The sequence below is a fragment of the Myotis daubentonii genome, chromosome 2 (assembly GCF_963259705.1).
Source record: "Myotis daubentonii chromosome 2, mMyoDau2.1, whole genome shotgun sequence".
In the NCBI taxonomy this organism is placed as follows: domain Eukaryota; kingdom Metazoa; phylum Chordata; class Mammalia; order Chiroptera; family Vespertilionidae; genus Myotis; species Myotis daubentonii.
This window is the reverse complement of record NC_081841.1, coordinates 167,297,088-167,316,717: the sequence shown is the minus strand read 5'-3', so window position 1 is coordinate 167,316,717 and position 19,630 is coordinate 167,297,088. Positions and strand designations below refer to the sequence as shown.

The 19,630-nt window shown below is 35.5% G+C and overlaps 1 protein-coding gene across 1 annotated transcript; it reads right to left on the bottom strand.

The window, feature by feature from the left end:
• Positions 1-18,187: 18,187 nt before the first annotated feature.
• LOC132228469 (small ribosomal subunit protein uS2-like) lies at positions 18,188-19,260 on the bottom strand. The gene is given in 2 exon segments (XM_059684941.1): positions 18,188-18,668; positions 18,670-19,260. Coding segments are annotated over 2 exon segments (888 nt in total). The 5' UTR covers positions 19,186-19,260; the 3' UTR covers positions 18,188-18,296.
• Between the last annotated feature and the right edge of the window lie 370 nt (positions 19,261-19,630).

Sequence of the window (19,630 nt, the reverse complement as noted above, 5' to 3'; positions counted from 1 at the left end):
ATTTGGATTTGCATTTCCCTAATTGTTAGTGAGATTGACCATCTTTTCGTATATCTGCTGGTAGTTTGTATATCTTCTTGGGAGAGGTGTCTGTTCAAGTCCTCTGTCCATTTTTTAATTGGGTGTTTATTTGTTCGGTATTGAGTTTTATGAGTTCTTTATATAGGTTGGATATTAATCCTTTGTCAGAGCTATTGTTTGCAAATATCATCTCCCATTTGGTTGGCTTATCTTCAGAGAGACAAGGACTCTGACAAGCACTCAAGAGTATAGGTTTCTGATAGCTTTAAGGTCATAAAACTGAACTGGTTAAGAATGTCCAGAACTAATGAAAAAACTGGATTCAAATAGAATGAGAATTAATAATATGGGATTGAATGAACTGATGAGGATTATTACAAATTTAGTTAGAACATGTTTTTAAACATTACTGGTTCTTTAATATTTTATTTTTCAGATTTAAGAAAACCTTTTTCTCTTTTATCTTAAACTATCTATGACTTGTGATAGCTTTGTAAATTATATTTCTGTAAGCAGAATTTATTTATTTATCTATCTATTTATCTATCTATCTATCTATCTATTTATTTATTTATTATTTATTTTGTAAGCAGAATTTAAACATTTTCTTCCTACCTGACCTATTGAATTCAGAAACTTATGGGCTATTCTTATTTTCATGGCACTAGAGTTATTTGCATTAAGTTTAATACAGTGGGGCCTTGACTTACGAGTGTCCCGACTAACGAGTTTTTCGAGATACAAGCCGTCTCTCGGCCGATTTTTTGCTTTGAGTTGCGAGCTACAATTTGGGTATACGAGCCAGCTTCAGATACCCCACCGCTAGTTGGCGGAGCGAACGTCACAGTGAACGCCACAACATCAGCCCAGCATCACGTGTCTCACTCGTTCACTTTTTGATTTGACATACGAGTAATTTGAGTTACAAGCTCTGTCACGGAACGAATTAAACTCATAAGTTAAGGCCCCACTGTAAGCCTGTGTTCTCCTCATGAAAGGACATAAACATTGGTTTATAACCAAGACTTTGATTAGAATGTCATATTTGAGAAAATGCATAAAATTATATATGACCAGATAGCTTTAAGGAACTAAGTAAGATTGACTTTACATAATAAAAGCCCTTGGAAAAATAGCCTGGAACCTTATCTACAGGGTTCCCAGGAGCCTTTTAAGTTGAATACAGAAGGTCACTTACTGGCAGATCCAGGAATCTCAGGATATACTGGGAACCTCAAGAAAGGAAGAATTTACCTAATCCCATAGGTAATCCAGGTGAAGTCTGATGATGAATTCTTGGCTTGGCTTCTTAGCCTGGAAATGCTTTTGAAAATCTAATTTAAAATTCATCTAATACTTTTAAGAAAAACAGGATTTGAAAAAGTCTAAACCATCAATCACTATTCTTGCTGTATTTATGTAAATAATCAAGACAAGTTTAATGAGACTAAACTTATTTTGCAAACAAATTAGTCTTACTCTGATTATCGTTTATAGAAACGAAGGTAATTATAGAGAAAAATTATGTTTCAGTAGAAAATTATAATAAATCTGTATGGTCTGCAGATTCTAGTCCTGTTTTTTTGTCTTTGAGGTTTTGTTATACATCTATGAACCAAACTGGATCCTGAACCCTTCTGGATTCCTCATTATCTGCTTATACCTCTCCAAACTAGAATTTAGAATTTTCTCCCACTCTTCTGATTTGGAATCACTGAGAACAAAGACTGCCCTTGAATCTTCCTAGAAGGGGCTATACTAGGTCCTCCTCACCTACCAGATGGCAGCCAAACTTTAGGAACTTGAACCTTGAGTCCCCATTCCCCAGTTAAAAGGGATTCATTCATTCAGTATCTTGCAACTGAACAATGGCTGGAGATCTAAAATTAAGATTAACCAGGAAGTGTCCTGCACCAGAAGCAGGTTCCATCTATGGTGGGCAGTGCAGAATCCCAGGATCCCAGATCAAGAAATATTTATTCCTTTTGCCTTTTTTCTACTAACTTTTTCTCTCTTGCACCTTAACTCAATGCACCTTAACTCTTGTAACTATTGCTGAATCTACTGCTAAGGCCATAGCTGCACAATAAAAGTCTCTAGATTTTCTTACCAAGGTGGTTTTAAAAGATAGAATCTCTTTAGATTATTGTATGTGGATCAACACCCGTAGTGTTATAGCAAATATAAGAATTTAACAAATAAACCACTTGGCTAAAACAGGTTGATCTCCCTTCAGGTACATTCTTTTACTTGTTTGATACCAACTGGTTCAATTCGTGAGGGTCTTGATTAAAAAGCATACTTCAGTCCATTGGTATTATCCTCTAAATAGTTATCATTGGTGTGCCATGTTCTCTTAAAGGCCTTAAATCAGCGGTTCTCAACCTGTGGGTCATGACCCTTTTGGGGGTCAGACGACCCTTTCACAGTGGTCGCCTAAGACCATTGGAAAACGCATATATAATTACATGTTGTTTTTGTGATTAATCACTATGCTTTAATTATGTTCAATTTGTAACAATGAAATTGGGGGTCACCACAACATGAGGAACTGTATTAGAGGGTCGCAACATTAGGAAGGTTGAGAACCACTGCCTTAAATGCATGTTTATAGCCTTCAGTAGTATATCAGATGGTCTCACTGTGCTTGGAAAAACATAAACAAGTTGGACAACAAGATGAAGAAAAAAAAACACATTTCTTTAATGGATCTGAAAATATGACTATCTATAATAATAAAAGCGTAATATGCTAATTAGACCGGACAACTGAATGACCTTCCAGACATTCATCCGGAAGGACCTTCTGGATGAAGTTGGGGCTGCAAGGGCCAAGGCAAGCCGCTGCAGCTGCGAGGGCCGAGCCCCTTGCACGCATTTTGTGCGTCAGGCCTCCAGTAAGTTTCATAATGAGACAAGAGCATCTTAACTCTGGTGATGACTAAGAGTGGCATTAATACTAAATTTTTTATCAGTCTTTCACATATGAGAGGGTGACCAAAAGGGGAATTGTTAAATTAATTAAACAAAGAGGCAGTTAAACTAATATGGCTCTAATGATATGAAAACCTACATAAGCAAACCAAAATCTAAGCCTGTAAATGCCTCAAGATTAAGAAATCCAAACACTAAGGAACACCAATCACAAACAGCCAACTAGACTATGCTTTAGCCAATCATTAGTTGCCATATTTTATTGTAATAACTATGTATGGGACCAGTGAATACTTGAAATACTGGGGGGAGGGGGGGAGAGGGGGTGGTGACACTCTGTAAAGTACATTGTTGTCTAACTATTATGCTGTATATCTGAAACTAATGCAGAATAATATTGAAAGTAAATTTTAATTGAAAAAAAATAAGTTAAAAATAATTACATTATTTGCTTCTTCCTTTTTTCTATAAAAGTCTCTGTCTGAGATCTGGTTGGTAGAGACCTTCTAACTACTTCTGGTTAGGTGTAGCCTGATTCAAATAAATTTTACTGAAATAAATTCTTAAAATTAAAAACATAAGTAAGTAAATGGGGAGAAGGGCAATATCTGTAATACATTAAAAAATAAAAAATAGAAAAAATAAAATATATAAATAAGTGAAAAAAATTATACTGAAACACAAAGATGTACCATCATCAAAATAACTTTTTAAAAGTATAGCAAACTTGTTCTTTATTTTAGGCTTACTACAATAATCAAGTTGGACGATGCATAGACACATAGATTAATGGAACAGAATACAAGAATCCAAAAAAGAAATACACATAGATGCTCAATTGAATTTTCTATAATAGTTGTAAGATAATTCAATTTTGAAAATAGTATTTCAATAAATTATGCTATAAGAGTTATACATTCAAATGCAAAAAAAAGTGAATCTTTGCATTATATGGACACATTAACCTGAAGTAGATAATAAACGTGCATATAAAACAGAGACTATAAAACTTCTTGAAAAAAATAGAGGAAAACAACCTGCTTCTGTGGGTAAATCAAGGTTGTCTTACATGAGGCATAGGTCAAGGGAAAAAAGAAAGAAGACATAAATGACCAACAATGAAGAACGAATGAGGTGGCACTACACTGACCCCGTGGTCACAAATAATAATACATGCATGTATTTCTTTTTTTTCTGTGAAAACCTAGAAGCAATAAAACCCCAGGGGCAATAGGCAAACATGGTACCAAGATCTTGGTTTCAAATACAATTTCTTAATAAAAAAATCAGTGTGGTCCTTGGAAAACTGGCTAATACTAGGACTGGTGCAGGGAATACACGTGAGTCGGGGACATAGTTACATAGTTTAGTGACAAAGGAATAGTCTCTCTCTCCCTCTCTCTTTCATACACACACACACACACACACACACACACACACACACACACACTTCATAATGGAGGTATGTCAAAGAAGTAGAGGAGGCTACTGAAAGAGCTCAAATTTTTAAGCCAAAAAATCAATTTAAAATGTTGGATTAAAACCAATAATATATGTAATCCCACACTTATATAATTAGATAAGATAATAAATAAATGAGGGAAAAGACAGAGTTCCTATGCATAAGAATTTCAAATAATTTATGTGGATACTCTGTCCTTAATAAGGGAGTATCTTTATTGCTCACCTAAAGACTTCCTTCCAAAGGGTGCAGTATGGAAATAGAGAGGAAAAAGTAACTTTACAGTGGAGAAACCTGACAAATGTGATCAAGCCATGTGATCATATTAACAGTGACAAGCCATGTAGACAGTACACGTTTTTCATGTGATTTGATGAAAATAGCACTTTATCTTTGCAGACTTTCTTCTCCAAACCTATAAATCTTCTTATATTTGCTCTATTTTTGCCCCTTTCAGGATACATATGGGATCATACATATGTATTCTTCACAGACTGGCCTCTTTTACTTAGCAATATGAATTTCAGGTTCATGCATATCTTTTAATGGCTTCAGGACAAATTTACTGTCATTGCTACATAATATTTATTTGTATTGATGTACCTGTTTGTTAAGCTATTCACCTGTTTGTTTATGCATATTTCGGTTGCTTCTGGTTTTTGATGAGCATGAATAGGACCGTTTAAACACCTCTGTGCAGTTTTTGCATGCACCTAGGTTTTAAATCAGTTGGCTAAATGCCTAGACGTGTGATTACTTGGTGTGATCTTCCTTTCCAATCTACGCCTTCAGGAATTTGTCATGCTCAATGCACAAGAAAAGCAATTGTTTGATTTTAGAAGCAAGGTAGTTGTATAAAGAAAATTATGTTGTACCATACATTTTGTAAATGATGCTTATTTTTTGTAACTATTAAGAAATACCTTTGATTTTTTCCTTAACACTAAGGAAAACCATCTTTTTGCAGTGATTCATTTTGTTAAACATTATCTTATGATTTAAAAAAATATTTTAAAGTGAATTGATAATATCTTTCTGTGTTTTTTTCTATTCAGTGTCTAATCTCTTTTGACTTAATTTTTCTCTTAATATTGCAAAAACTCTGCTTTAAAAAAATTAAATATAGTGTTCTTGGAAGTGTGTTACTTTGTTCCTCCATCCTAAATCCATCGTATTTAATCCAGAATACTGCTTTTTATATCAGAACTACCCTTTATTCTTCTATCTGGTTTGATTTCCTAATTTATATTCCATATATTAACCATTCTTATTTAACTTCCACATTTTAATTAAGCATAACTTCAAGTGTCATTCCTAAGGAAACACAAGGGTGTCTAAAAATTATTTGTTTAGATTATACATGTGATTGAAAGTTTGGTTGAAAGCAAGATTCTAAAGTCAAAACAATTGTCTAACTGAATTTTAAGATATTACTTTATTGCTGTGTAGGCCTCTACATTAATTAGGAGAAGCCCAAGGTTGGTATCATGTTTGTTATTTAAGTTTCCTTTCTTCAAGCATCTTGAAGTCTTTGATGATATAAAATTACCCAAAGTTATGTAGTACTATGAGTGCATGGTTATGCTATCTCAACATGTGTATTTTTTAAATCATTTTGTTGGGAACTTTAGCTGTTCAATCTGAGGAAGAAATCACCTAAGAAACATTAAAAAGCGGGAGGGTTTTATTGTTTATTGAATTTTTAAGATTTTCAGGTAGATCTGACTCCCGTACTCAACCATACCTGTTGCATAAGTGGATCTTTGTTCCTCATAGCAGAGAATACATGTGTTCCATTTCTATCAGCTCCTGCATAAGTTCCCAGCGGTGTGAGTGAAAGCTCTCTGCCTGTCATATTTTCACATTTAACACCAACCTTGACAGCAAAAGTAAAGCCCCCAAAATAGTTCAGAACTTTCCACTTTATAATTTAAAAACTGTATTTGAGAAAAATTTACTGCTCAATATTTTTTCCATTGTTTTTCAGTTTAGGACTCTTAGAACAAAGATATATTACTCAAGAATGATTAAATGTGTTAAAGACTATAAAAAGTATGTTGTTCCCTATATAAGTATTCAATGTGTTATTGATATTATACAAGTGCCCCAAAGTATGAGTAGTATTGGCTTTGCATTTTTACAAAATTATCATCATTATTTAATATGTTCCTTGAAGGATACAACTATTAGTTTTAATATGTTTGGTCACTTAAAAAATATATACATATATATTTTTTATTGATTTCAGAGAGGCAGGGACAGGGAGCGATAGATAGAAACATGGATGAGAGAAAGAATCATTGATCATCTGCCTCCCGCATGCCCCATACTGGGGATTGAGCTTACAACACGGGCATGTGCCCTGACCGGGAATCAAACCCAGGACCTCTCGGTTCATAGGTTGACACTCAACCCACTGAGCCACTCCAGTTGGGCTTTGCTCACTTTTAATTGTGAAGAGATTTTTAAAGACCAGGGATGATGAGAATGAGAATTGTTAGGAAAATAGCCCTCATTTATGGTTAAATTGCAAGAATCACATGATTCATGACCTAGTGTATATCCATTAAAAATGTGAATATCATGGCACATAACATATAAAATTTAGAATAAAAAAGGGAAATTTAATTAGACCTGAGTATGTTTCCAACATATTTTGTAGTAATGATGATTAAATATTGCTAAGTGTATTTAGTAAAAATTATACTGTTTCTATTACTTAACTTATGACTGCAAATCATTTTAAGATAGTGTGTTTCTTTTCTTTTCTTCTTCCACTGACCATTTCTTATCCAATCCCCATCATCTAGTACTATAGTCTTTTTATTCCATTGTCTAAGGGGAGGTGCATGGGAAGACAAGAAGCAGAAATTGCCTCCATGACATCCTAATTAACATTCTCAGATTATACCTGAGATAGAAGAGAGAAGTAAGAATATAGAACTGAAAAATCAGCTATCAAAAATCTGAAAAGAAAGGATTAACTTTAAAAAGGTTTCTACTAGTTGAGAAAAAGACAGCGTTCTCTGGGACTCAGAGACGTGGAAACTACTTGCATTGCATAGCAGCACCGAAATGAGATGACAAGGCCCTAAGAAGAGAATGGCAGTAGGATCCAGTTCAGTAAATGACGTCCTGAGTGTCAGCCATTCGAAGCTTGAGAGAAAAAAAAAATCAGCGTTTCAAACATTATATAATTTGCTAATCCCGAAGAGGACAGAAATAATGGAATATAGGGGTGACTGAACATAAGGAACATCCCCATCCTACCAGCCCCCACTCATTACTGAACACTGTGATAGCGTTACATCCTTAACTATACACTAGTGTGATGAGAAAACCGCCATATGGAGTTGTAGTTTTGGAAATTTACAGTACGACACCTTGGACCATTTAGATAAAAATGTGGTCTTAGTAGTCCTGCTCAGGTTTCATCTTTGCTTTTCTTGGGGGGAACCTTTAAAATAACCATTCATAGTTGAGCCCTGGAAAAGTTACTGACTTCCACCCCAACACCTGATAAGTAGTAAGTGCTTACTATTCTGCTTTCTCTTTCCTATTCATTCCAGGCCTGGGACAGAGGACTGCCCATCATCCAGCTCATTGCACCCCCTCCAACCCACTGCCTCACCGGCTTCTGGGATGTGTGAGTAATAAACATTGTGACTTCAGTTTTTTTTGTGTGTGAGTGTTCTGAAATTGTGCTTTTAATCAAAATGACCCAGGGGTTTTTACTTCACCAAAGTGGGATCTCGGATACTGAGGGAGTTACTTGCCAACCCAGCGTGGGCGGCTTATGCCTCCTCATTCAGCAGGTCACAATCTACATGCCCTTACTCTAATAAACCTGCTACAGGGCCCCAACACTTCCGCCTTTTCATAAGTTACGACTCTGAATGCTAATTGCAAAGCTGGAGAGAATTGTATGTTGTGCATAGTATTATTTTATGTATAATTCATTTCACAATTCTAGCAGCATCCTGTGGCAAAAATGCAAATTCAAGTACTTTTGCCCACTTAAATTTAGTGGAAAGGGTATACATAGGATTTTGAGTCCAAAGTATTCATCTCAAATCCTGCCTTTGTTGCTACTAATATCAATGCCTTATATATCATTTCTCATTTCAGAACCGCTTTCTGTACTTGTAAAATTATAATAATTCAAAATTTTCTTACTTGTTTTAAGAATTGAGTGTCCTGGCCAGGTACCTCAGTTAGTTGGGGCATCATCCCATATGCCAAAAATATTTCAAGTTCCATTATGGTCAGGGCACATACCTAGGTTGCGGGTTCCATCTCAGGTTGGGTGTGCATGTGAGGATTAAAAAAAAAAAAGAATCAAATGATTTTGTGAATAATTTATAAATTTTGTTACATTGTGATAAATGATCAGGAAGCAGAGAATTTTAATAATTAAAGATGTTGTTTTGAGAAACATTTTCTTTCACATCATTAGGCAAAATAAAACTATAATTAAAGATATATATGATTTATGGAGAAATATTTAATAACTAATATAGTATATGCTATTTAAATGAAAATATGTATAGTACTTATTTAAATATATTATAATTCAAAAATTAATTTAGCATGTTGTATTTCATTGATATAATGATTCACAGAATATTTTAAGGAGAAAGTTCAAAAGAGTAAAGTTGCAAAAAACCTGTTCTCATTACATGAGAAGTTTAAGTAACCCCACAAGGATACAATGTACAAGAAACATTTTATACCAGTTGATAAATTTATTGAATTGTGGTATTATGCATATTAATATTAAAAACCTCAAAATTAAAAATAAATAAAAAAGTTATAAGTAGTGTTATTAAGAAATTATATGGTGATCTATACCTTTGGTGTATGATTAGAACTTAAGGTTTTTACATAAAACTACATCTAAATATATTTGATATAATGTTTTAATCAAATAAGATTTTTACAAATGATTAGTTAAATGAAGAGTGGTTTAAAAATATAGATATTATGATGTACATGCTCCGCTGTTTTATACAATGTCAGAAGTATGCCTTGAATAAAGCAGTTTTCTTGAGTCATCATTTCTATTTGTTTCTGGAATAGAACTTTTTCTCTTAATTCAGCACTCAGCAGTACTGTGAACATATTGATCTGTAATCAACTGCTGACACAGTTATTTGGCTTAAGCCATATATTTCCTGAACTGAAAACACAGCTTTATGACAACCATATATAAAACAGTTTCTAGTGCACAGAAAAACTCATTGCAAACGCTTTATCTAAGTGACAATTTTATCTGCAGTTTTCTTTCTTCAATTTGTTCAGTAAACAGTGTGTATGTTAGTCACCATAAAAATAGCTTATTACTATAAATCATCTTCTAAGACAAAATTAAGTTTGCATTTCCTCATTTATAATAAGGATTTTATTTTTTTCAATACTTAATTTCTTTATTAAGGTATTACATATGTGTAATAATGATTTTAATAAATTTAAAAATCATATAATAGCACATATTCAATATAGTTTGATTGTGGAGGATTGGCATTTTGAGTATTAATTTATCAGCAGTATCTAAAGCTGATGTGGCATTTTTTCACATATCAGGGATTCATTTACTTAATTATTGTACACATTGTTGCAGTTCAAATACTTTATTATGCATTAGATGTGTGGAGTCAATTATTCTTCAATATTTTAGCATACCACTAAGCAAGTATAATGAAAAATTATTAACATGTATAATTGTGGTAGTTTTAAGGGATTATACTTTACTTATACATGTCTTTCATAATGTAGTTATTTCCCAAGGCTTTAAATTAGATAGCTAAAAAGCATACAGACAGTCCTCAGATTACGTCGGACTCGATGTATGTTGTTTTGTGGTTATGTCACCATCTCCCATCTATTTATAAAAAAAAAAAAAAAAAAATTCCATCATTTCAACATATGTACATAATACAATGAAAAAAAAAAAAAGAATAAAGTGGAAACCATTAAAGAGAGGGGGAAAGGCCCAGAGATTAGAGGAAGAGGATTTTAAATGTCTAATTAGATTGCGGGAAAAAGTAGATAAAGAATTGAGAGGAGGTGATATTCCAAAAAGTAATGTGTGTTTATTCCAGAATTGTTAAAACACAAATCAGGAAGTGCAAAGAATTCAAAACAGGATTAAACTAAGAAAAACTTCCTAATTCTGCTTATGGATATTTTAAAAGTTATATCATTAAATTACATTGAACTACATTTGATTTAGTTAGGGGGATGTGGTAGTCCAAGTGTAAACAACTTAAAAGTGAAAACATATCTCAGAGGCTGATTTTTTAAGAAAACCACATACAATTGTCATGTGATCCTCATCAAAATGCATCAGTGAAATGCATGGCATGTCTGAGGTCTCCCTTTAACCAAATGGTTGGGAAAAGGGAAACAGGGCATATCTGCTCTTCCTCCTGTTTAATAACGCAGGCATGCAAAATGGAAACCTGTGGAATTACCAAAACCCATTCAAGTCGCTCATTTAAAAAAAATATATATAGGATGCCAGTTGGGGTGGGGAGGCGTGCCAATTAGGATATTTCAGGTAAATAATTGGCCAGAACCAATTATACAAAAGGCTACATACACCTTACTGACTGAGCCTCTGGGAAAAGCCTGTGACTGTCACTCACCATCCATTGCCTGATTTGATGCAGTTTCAAGTGCATTGGAAAGGGATTTGTTTGCTTGTTACTGAGTGTTCATTAAAACCTCCTCTATTACAGACTATAATACGCTGTGAGCTGATATTAGCCTCATGTCTTGGGTTATGACAAATGTGCCAATGTGGGCATTTCCCTCATTAAGTGGAAACAATGTATTAGAGAACACATGACATTGGTTACCACTGGAGTATTCGAGGCTACTTGAACTGGTAGCTGCTGCTGAATTTTTTGGCTGGGCCAACAGTAGATCCCCCTTAGGAATTACTTAATTCCATAGTCAAAGTGGTCCCTTTCCATGATCAGTTATTGGAAGATTCCAATCAACATGGTTTGCAGAATGGTAGGTCAAAGGTACTTGGTGTGAAAAGCAATTGCATTGCAAAGAGCTGATGGTTGCTCTTTGAAGGGAAAGAGAACTAGATCCACACAATGGACATACTGGTAATTAAAACTGGTGTTTCTAGACTCATAAGAGGAACTAGATCATAACAACAAAGTAATGATAAAGATTTTTATGATTCTTGGACAGTGGCCACTAATTAATGAAAAAGTGAGGTGTTTTGTTATGGTAAGTTTTATGAAATTGGAAAGAGCAAAACAAATACAGTAGAAATAGAAAGAGAAAAATCAAATGATCATGTTGATGGCCATTAGTATGGAGAAGAGGATGGATGGAAACCATTAAGTGCATGCTTTCCTTCACTGTTTGGAAATTGTCCCAAAGGGCCAAAGGATGTGACCAAACAGGCATTCAAGAAATAGCATCCATAGTATTCCATTGTGTAGATGTACCACAGTTTCCGAATCCACTCATCTGCTGATGGGCACTTACTGTAGGCTGTTTGCAAATCTTAGCTATGGTAAATTGTGCTGCTATGAACATAAGGGTGCATGTATCCTTTCTGATTGGTGTTTCTGGTTTCTTGGGATATATTCTCAGAAGTGGCATTACTGGGCCAAATGGGAGTTCCATTTTTAATTTTTTGAGGAATCTCTATACTGTTCTCCACAGTGGCTGCACCAGTCTGCATTCCCACCAGCAGTGCATTGAGAGTTCTTTTTTCTCCACATCCTCTTCAGCACTTGTCATTTGTTGATGTATTGATGATAGCCATTCTGACAGATGTGAGATGGCACCTCATTATTGTTTTTGTGCATTTCTTATTATCATCTTCTTATAGATATTACTTCCTCCTTCCTTTTTTCTTCCTTCCTTTCTTTCTTCCTTCCTTTCTTTCTTTCTTTCTTTCTTTCTTTCTTTCTTTCTTTCTGTCTGTCTGTCTGTCTTTCTTTCTTTCTCTCTCTCTTTCTTCCTTCCTTCCTTCCTTCCTTCCTTCCTTCCTTCCTTCCTTCCTTCCTTCCTTCCTTCCTTCCTTCCTTCCTTTCTTCCATAAAATTTAATCCATATATACTATTTAGAAATTTTATACTTATCTAAGTACTGGAAATGTTACCTTTTTCTATGCATTTGAGTACACAAGTTCTCTCTTGCCGGGAGCCGGTCCATACTTGCTGTTTCAAGGGACCTGGCATATATGGCATACTGCTCTTAATATGTTTGCTCACCTTCTTGGCACTGTGTTTTAACCAAGGTCACCTCTCTGAGAAAGGTTGTTTCCTCAGGTAGGGATTTTCCCCTGAAGTTAGGGAGGGAATAAAACCCCTTAACTAAGTGCCAGGCAGGTAATTAATCACTTTAACTACGAACAATCATGCTTAAGCTACATAATCTTTACTCCCTGGAATGGAGATAAGAAATGCCCTAACCTTTGTAATAGAGATTGATAGGATTGGAATCAACTGGTATAAATACAGATGTAACAAGACAACAGCTCTACAGAACCTAGACAGAACCTAGACACAGAACCTAGACACAGAACCTACACAGAACCTAGAGACAGAAGAACTTCGCTGGAGAGAACATGGCAAAAGATCCTGGACAGAAACTGGAGACAGAACCTAGCGAGAGAACATGGCAAAAGATCTTGGACAGAACCTGGCTACAGAACCTGGCTGGAGAACCTACAGAACCTGGCAATAGAACCAGGCAAGAGAACCCAACCATGCTGATCAACTGAACGCTGCCTCTGTGTCATTCCTTCTTCGCCGACTCTGTCCACACCTTTGGGGACCCCTGGACCTGCTGGGGTTGGACCCCAGCACTCTCTCTCTATAAAAAAAAAAAAAAGCATATGTAGACACCCACCTTGTTCAAGCAATAATGCATTTCATCTCCTGAATATATGTAGTAAAAAGTAATCGTACAAAGAAAAATAGAAAATAATAGGATGCAACTTGTTGGAAGATAGAAATACAGTATGTGCTACTGGTTATTAAAATTATCTACTGGTTTATTCCTCTCTTAGAAATATGTTTTTTCCTCAGAGATTCCAAAATTTTTTATTTTCACTTTTACTTGGTTTTGAAGTTGGTTTTCAAGAAAGAAAAAGCAGTTCCCCAAACTAAAACAATACTTTAATTCATGGATTTGGGGTGGACTATGAGCTGAGATAAACTTGGTAGTTTTGACTCCTTGACCTTGGGTGGGTTCACTGCTGGATCATTTTGTGGCTGGCTTGTTTGTGATGGTTCCGCTTAGGTGGGTTATCTCTGCTTATTGTGGTATCTCATCCTCCAGAAGGTATTTTCTGTTGTTGTTATTCAGATGTTGGACCAGCCAGATTCTAAGAGGAGAGCACAGGCCTTAAAGACCTCTTTTAGCCTAAGCTTACCTAGTAAAATGTTGTTTCCACTATGTGGTTTTATTTTTCTTTGTTTAATTTTTTTTTTAATTGATTTCAGAGAGGAAGGGAGAGGAAGAGAGAAATAAAAACATCAATGATGAGAGAGAATCATTTATTGGTTGCCTCCTGCACACCCCAGACTGGGGATGGAACCTGCAACCCAGGCATGTGCCTTGACCAGAAATCCAAATGTGACCTCTTGGTTCATACGTAGGTCGACACTCAATCACTGAGCCATACCAGTTGAGAGCTTCCACTATGTTTTAATGGCTAACATGTCACAATGTCAGCTTAGATTTTAAAAATGGGAAAATAAATTTCTTTTGTTAAGGTGAGATTTATATGAGAATGGTTACACATGGAGAGGAATTTATGGTTATTTTCACAATAAACTATATCATATGCTGTTTTTCAACAATTACTTTCTAAAATCATGACAATTAAGTTAGATTGAATTTTTAAAATTTTTTATTATTTTTTTTGTCTTTCTACTAAATACTTACACAAGTTTCTCAAGGAGGCAATATTTTATGGAACAGTAGTTTACATTTTGTAAAATCCTAAGAATTTTTAAAGCAGTCATCTGTGCAATAACTCATGATTTCTTGTACAATTTTTTAATTTTAAATTTATTTTTTCAATTACACTCTACATTCCATATTATTTTTATTAGTTTCAGTTGTACAGCATAGTTGTTTGACAATCACATATTTTACAGTGATTCCCAGTACCCACCTCTCACCATACTTAATTATTACAATACTAGAGATCTGATGCACAAAATTCGTGCAAGGGGCTCAGCCCTTGCAGCCCCAGCTTAGCCCAGAAGGTCACCCGGAAGGTCGCCTGGAAGGTAGTCTGGACAGTTGTACTGCTGTTTGGTCTAATTAGCATATTAGCTCTTTATTATATAGGATTATTGACTATATTCCCATTGCTGTAATTTATATCCCCATGACTATTTTGTAACTATCAATTTGTACCTCTTAATCCCTTCAACTTTTTCACCCAGTCACCCAACTCCTTCCCCTCTGGCAACCATCAGTCTGCTCTCTGTATCTATGAGTCTGTGCTAATTTTGTTTGTTTGTTTATTTTGTCCTTTAGATTGCAATATAGTGAAATCATATGGTATTTGTATTTCTCTGGCTGACTTATTTCATTTAGCATAATATCCTCTAGGTCCATCCATACTGTTGCAAATGGTAAGATTTCATTCTTTTTTTTTTTTTTTTTTTTTTATAGCCGAGTAGTATTTCAGTGTATATATGTTCTAACACTTTTTTTTTCCAGTTGTCTATTATGGGCACCTAGGTTGCTTCATATGTTGGCTATTGTAAATAACATTGCAGTGAACATAGGGGTGCATATATTCTTTCAATTTCTTCGGATATATACTCAGAAGTGGAATTATTGGGTTATAAGGCAATTCCATTTTTAATTTTTTGAGGACTCTGTATGTTATTTTCCAAAGTGATTGCACCAATCTGCTTTCCCCTCAACAATGCACAAGGGTTCCCTTTCTCCACATCTTGGCCAACACTTGTTGTTTCTTGATTTATGGATGGTAGCCATTTTTACAGGTGTGAGCTGATATTTCATGGTGGTTTACTTTACATTTTTCTGATGATTAATGACATTAAGCATCTTTTTATATGTCTACTAGAGGCCTGTTGCACAAAATTCGTGTACTGGGGTGGGGGCCTCCCTCAGTCTGACCTGTGCCCTCTCACAGTGCGGGACCCCTTGCCCTTACTGCCCACCTGCTTGCTACTCGTTACCACTCGGCTCACTGCACTTTAGTGCTGCCGAGGAGGCAGGAGAGGCCCCTGCCACCATCGCTGCACTTGCTAGCCATGATGTGAGCCCAGCTTCTGGCTGAGCAGTGCTCCCCCTGTGGGAGTGCACTGACCACCAGGGGGCAGCTCCTGCATTGAGCGTCTGCCCCCTGGTGGTCAGTGCTCATCATAGTGACCGGTGGTTCTGGTCATTCTGCCATAACGGTTGCTTAGGCTTTTATTTTGTAGATTGGACATCTGTATGTCCTATTTGGAGCAATGTCTATTCAAGTCCTCTGCCCATTTCTTAATTGGATTGTTTGGTGGGCTTTTTTGTGTTGGCTGTATGAGTTCTTTATAAATTTTGGGTGTTAACCCTTTATCAGATTTATTACTGGCAAATATATTCTCCCAAAAATCAATATTTTTTTAATTTGAAAAAAATTATTTTCTTGTGATATTTTCTTCATATTAAAATTTTATGTTTAAATTATTTGTGTGCCCAGTGGCAACATGCCCTAAATACAGGGAAAGTACTAGTAAATCCACATTATTTTAATCTAGATTTATAGCATAATGGTATACATTATTGTACAATTGTTTTTAAATTAATTTCCTATGTGGCTTCTGGGTCTTAGTAAACCTTTTGATGGAGAAGGTAAAATTTATTATACATCTCCATTTTCTTAGTAAATGGCTTACAGTTAATCATATTCTTAATAGTTTCCTATTCAAACAAGAGTATACAAGTGTTATAGGGAATGTTCATAATCTTAAAAAATATTTTATTTTAATATTAGTTGATTTATTATTTATAAATATGTTTTAGAATTTATCACAATTTGGATATCCCACACATTTAATTGATTATTATTTGTTTGCAGTTATGAATACCCTATTTATTGAGTAAACAAATGATTAAAACATATTTGTAAAGTCTGATAAAAGTATTATGATAGTAGCAGACTGATAATAAGGCTAGTATTATGTGTACTCAAAATGCATTATATTCTTGACTTTCTATCTGATGACAGATACAAGGTTTCTCTTGAACTAAAAGATTGATCAATTTCTGCATTGCATTAGAGCCTTTAAGATTGTAAAGAATCAAAACCTGATGGCAGATGGCATACCTGCTGAGGAACTCAAAGGCACTGATGAGATAACACTGAAGTGACAGCAGAGTGTTTTTGCTCTACATATGTAATACTTGATATGAGGAGATTCAAAACTGCTGTTGGCATCATTAGCTTTGTGATATAAAGGTGAATATTCTGACTGCATCTGTGGTTATCTGCCAGTTATCTGAAAAACTGAGAAAGGGAAAAAAGTAAATGAATTCCATGTATAATCCCTAAATTTAGACCTTAACTATATTTAAATATTATAATTTAATTAAGCCACATAATTCAAATACTCTAGCAAACCTATGGGAAAATTTTAATGAGTAAAATTACTTAAAGAAACCAGGAGATAAATGAGACCATTATGAATAATCTCACAGTGAGTCATATTTTTAAAGTAATAATAAAAATTAGTTACACTATATGTTTTTGTTTCCTGCCTTTTTAAATATTTTCAAAAAATTATAGAATATAGGGAATATATAGAAACATATGGAAGATTTTCAGAGGTTGGAGAAACTTGAATACCTTAAATTTATTACACTTTAAATGGCTACTGAGATTGCACAACTGAAGTAAGTATAGATATTTAGTATCATTTTACTTTTAAAAATACATGTACATTTCAAAGGTATGTTAGAGTTGTTTCATACTTGTGAGTGTGAAAGACTGTTGTTAAGTACTTGGGAATTCTGTGATACAGTTGATTTCCTGTCAATTGTTTGCAATTGACTTTGGTAGGGACATTTTTATCATAGAAACAGCAAATGCCACAAATCAGGCTTATTTTTCCCCTCTGTTTAAAGGTTTCTAAACATTTATCAGCACATCCTTCTCTGAAAATAAATCTTTGTAATATTATAAATGCCTTTTAACATTTTCTTTTTATCTTCACTATTTTTCTATCACTTCTGATTTTTGTGAGGTATTTTTTAATAAAAAATACTCATATTAAAAGGTATTAGTTTTGTTTACGTTTTAGTAAGTTTAATAAGTATATAGATTAAAATATCAGGTACAATATGTGGAAGTATACAAAGTGATATTTTTAACTCTTTTCAAATCATTTTTTTCTAATCCTTCTGTAACAGAAATGATAGAGATAAAAGTGAGTATCAGCTTTGTAACTAGAGGAGCAAATTATTGGGAAATTGACCAGGGTTTAAAATAAGAAAGACACTATTTCTTGAAACATACCCCTGGTGCTAGTTGTCTCACCTCCATTGATATTCATGTGCTCTCTAGACTCTAACTTGCATAGTTTCATTATTGCTAGTCACACCAATGCAAGAATTATTTTCAAGCATATAGTTTTACCATTTACTCTGCACACTCAGACAGTGTCATGACACAAAAGTAAAGGGCTTATATTTATATAAGCAAAATATGGCTGCTAGTTGAGTTGCATATCAAACAAGATTTGTTGGAAAAACAAACTGAGCCACATCTTATTTATACATTTCTTTTTTTTTTTTTTTTTTTTTTTTTTTTTTAGAAACTGTTTATTTTCCATCAACCTTATTTCCGTTCTGTTAAGAATTTGTGGAAGAACAGCTTAGGACCACTCAGTGGTTGTTCCTACCCATTCAGTTGCCTGAGCAGTGGGAGCTGCAGACCAGTCTTCAGTGGCAGGCTGAGCACTCCAGTCTTCAGTAGGAAACTGCTGAATGGGTACAGAGGGCACCTGCACGCCTTCAGACCAGTCTGTAACCTCAGGCTGAGCAGCAGTGAACTCGGGAGCAGGAGCAGTCCATTCGCCCTGAAATTCCTCCTTGGTCACAGCCTTTTCAGCAGCAGCCTGTTCTTCCTTTTCAATCTCTTCAGGATCTCTGTAGAAGTAAAGATCAGGCATGACTTCCCATGGGTGTTCACGGGAGATAGTGCCACGCATGCGGAGTACTTCCCGGGCCAGCATCCACCACATCAAGACCCACTGAGTGAGCCCCCTTGTTGTTGCAAGGGATGGCGATGTCCACATAGCGCAGCGGAGAGTCGGTGTTACACAGAGCGATGGTGGGCAGGTTAACGTAAGACGCCTCTGTGAGAGGCTGGTGGTCAGCCCTGGGATCAGTAACCACCAGAAGTCTTGGCTCCCGGAAGGCTGCCTGGATCTGGTTGGTGAAGGTTCCAGGAGTGAAGCGGCCGGCAATGGGAGTGGCTCCAGTGGCAGCAGCAAACTTCAGCACAGCTCGCTGGCCAGTGTTCCTGGACGATATGACACTGACGTCAGCTGGGTTTTCGATGGCAACAATGGCCCGAGCTGCCAGCAGAAGCTTCTCCCAGGTTCTCTTCAGATTGATGATGTAGATGCCATCACTTTTCCTTTTGTAGATGTACTGTTCCATTTGGAAGTCAAGGTTGGTGCCACCTAAGTGGGTTCCTGCTGCAAGGAACTTGAGGACATCCTCCTCCTTCATTTGCAGGACATCAAGGGCTCCGGACATTGTGAAAAGTTTCCCTTTAAGTTACGTGGGAACCGAGAACAACGCCGTATGGAGCCCTCCCTGGGTAGCGCGGAAAAAGCTTATTTATACATTTCTTGATTGGTTTCTAAGATTTTGTCTAAGATATTTGCACATTGGTTCATAGTGTCATTGACAGTTTGTACCACTTTCTTTTTTAAAAAAAAAATATATTTTATTGATTTTTTACAGAGAGGAAGGGAGAGAGATAGAGAGTTAGAAACATCAATGAGAGAGAAACATTGATCAGCTGCCTCCTGCACATCTCCTACTGGGGATGTGCCTGCAACCCAGGTACATGCCCTTGACCGGAATCGAACCTGGGACCTTTCAGTCTGCAGGCCCTCGCTCTATCCACTGAGCCAAACCGGTTTCGGCTATACCACTTTCTTGAAAAAAATTTCCCCATATGCAAAATATGTAGGAA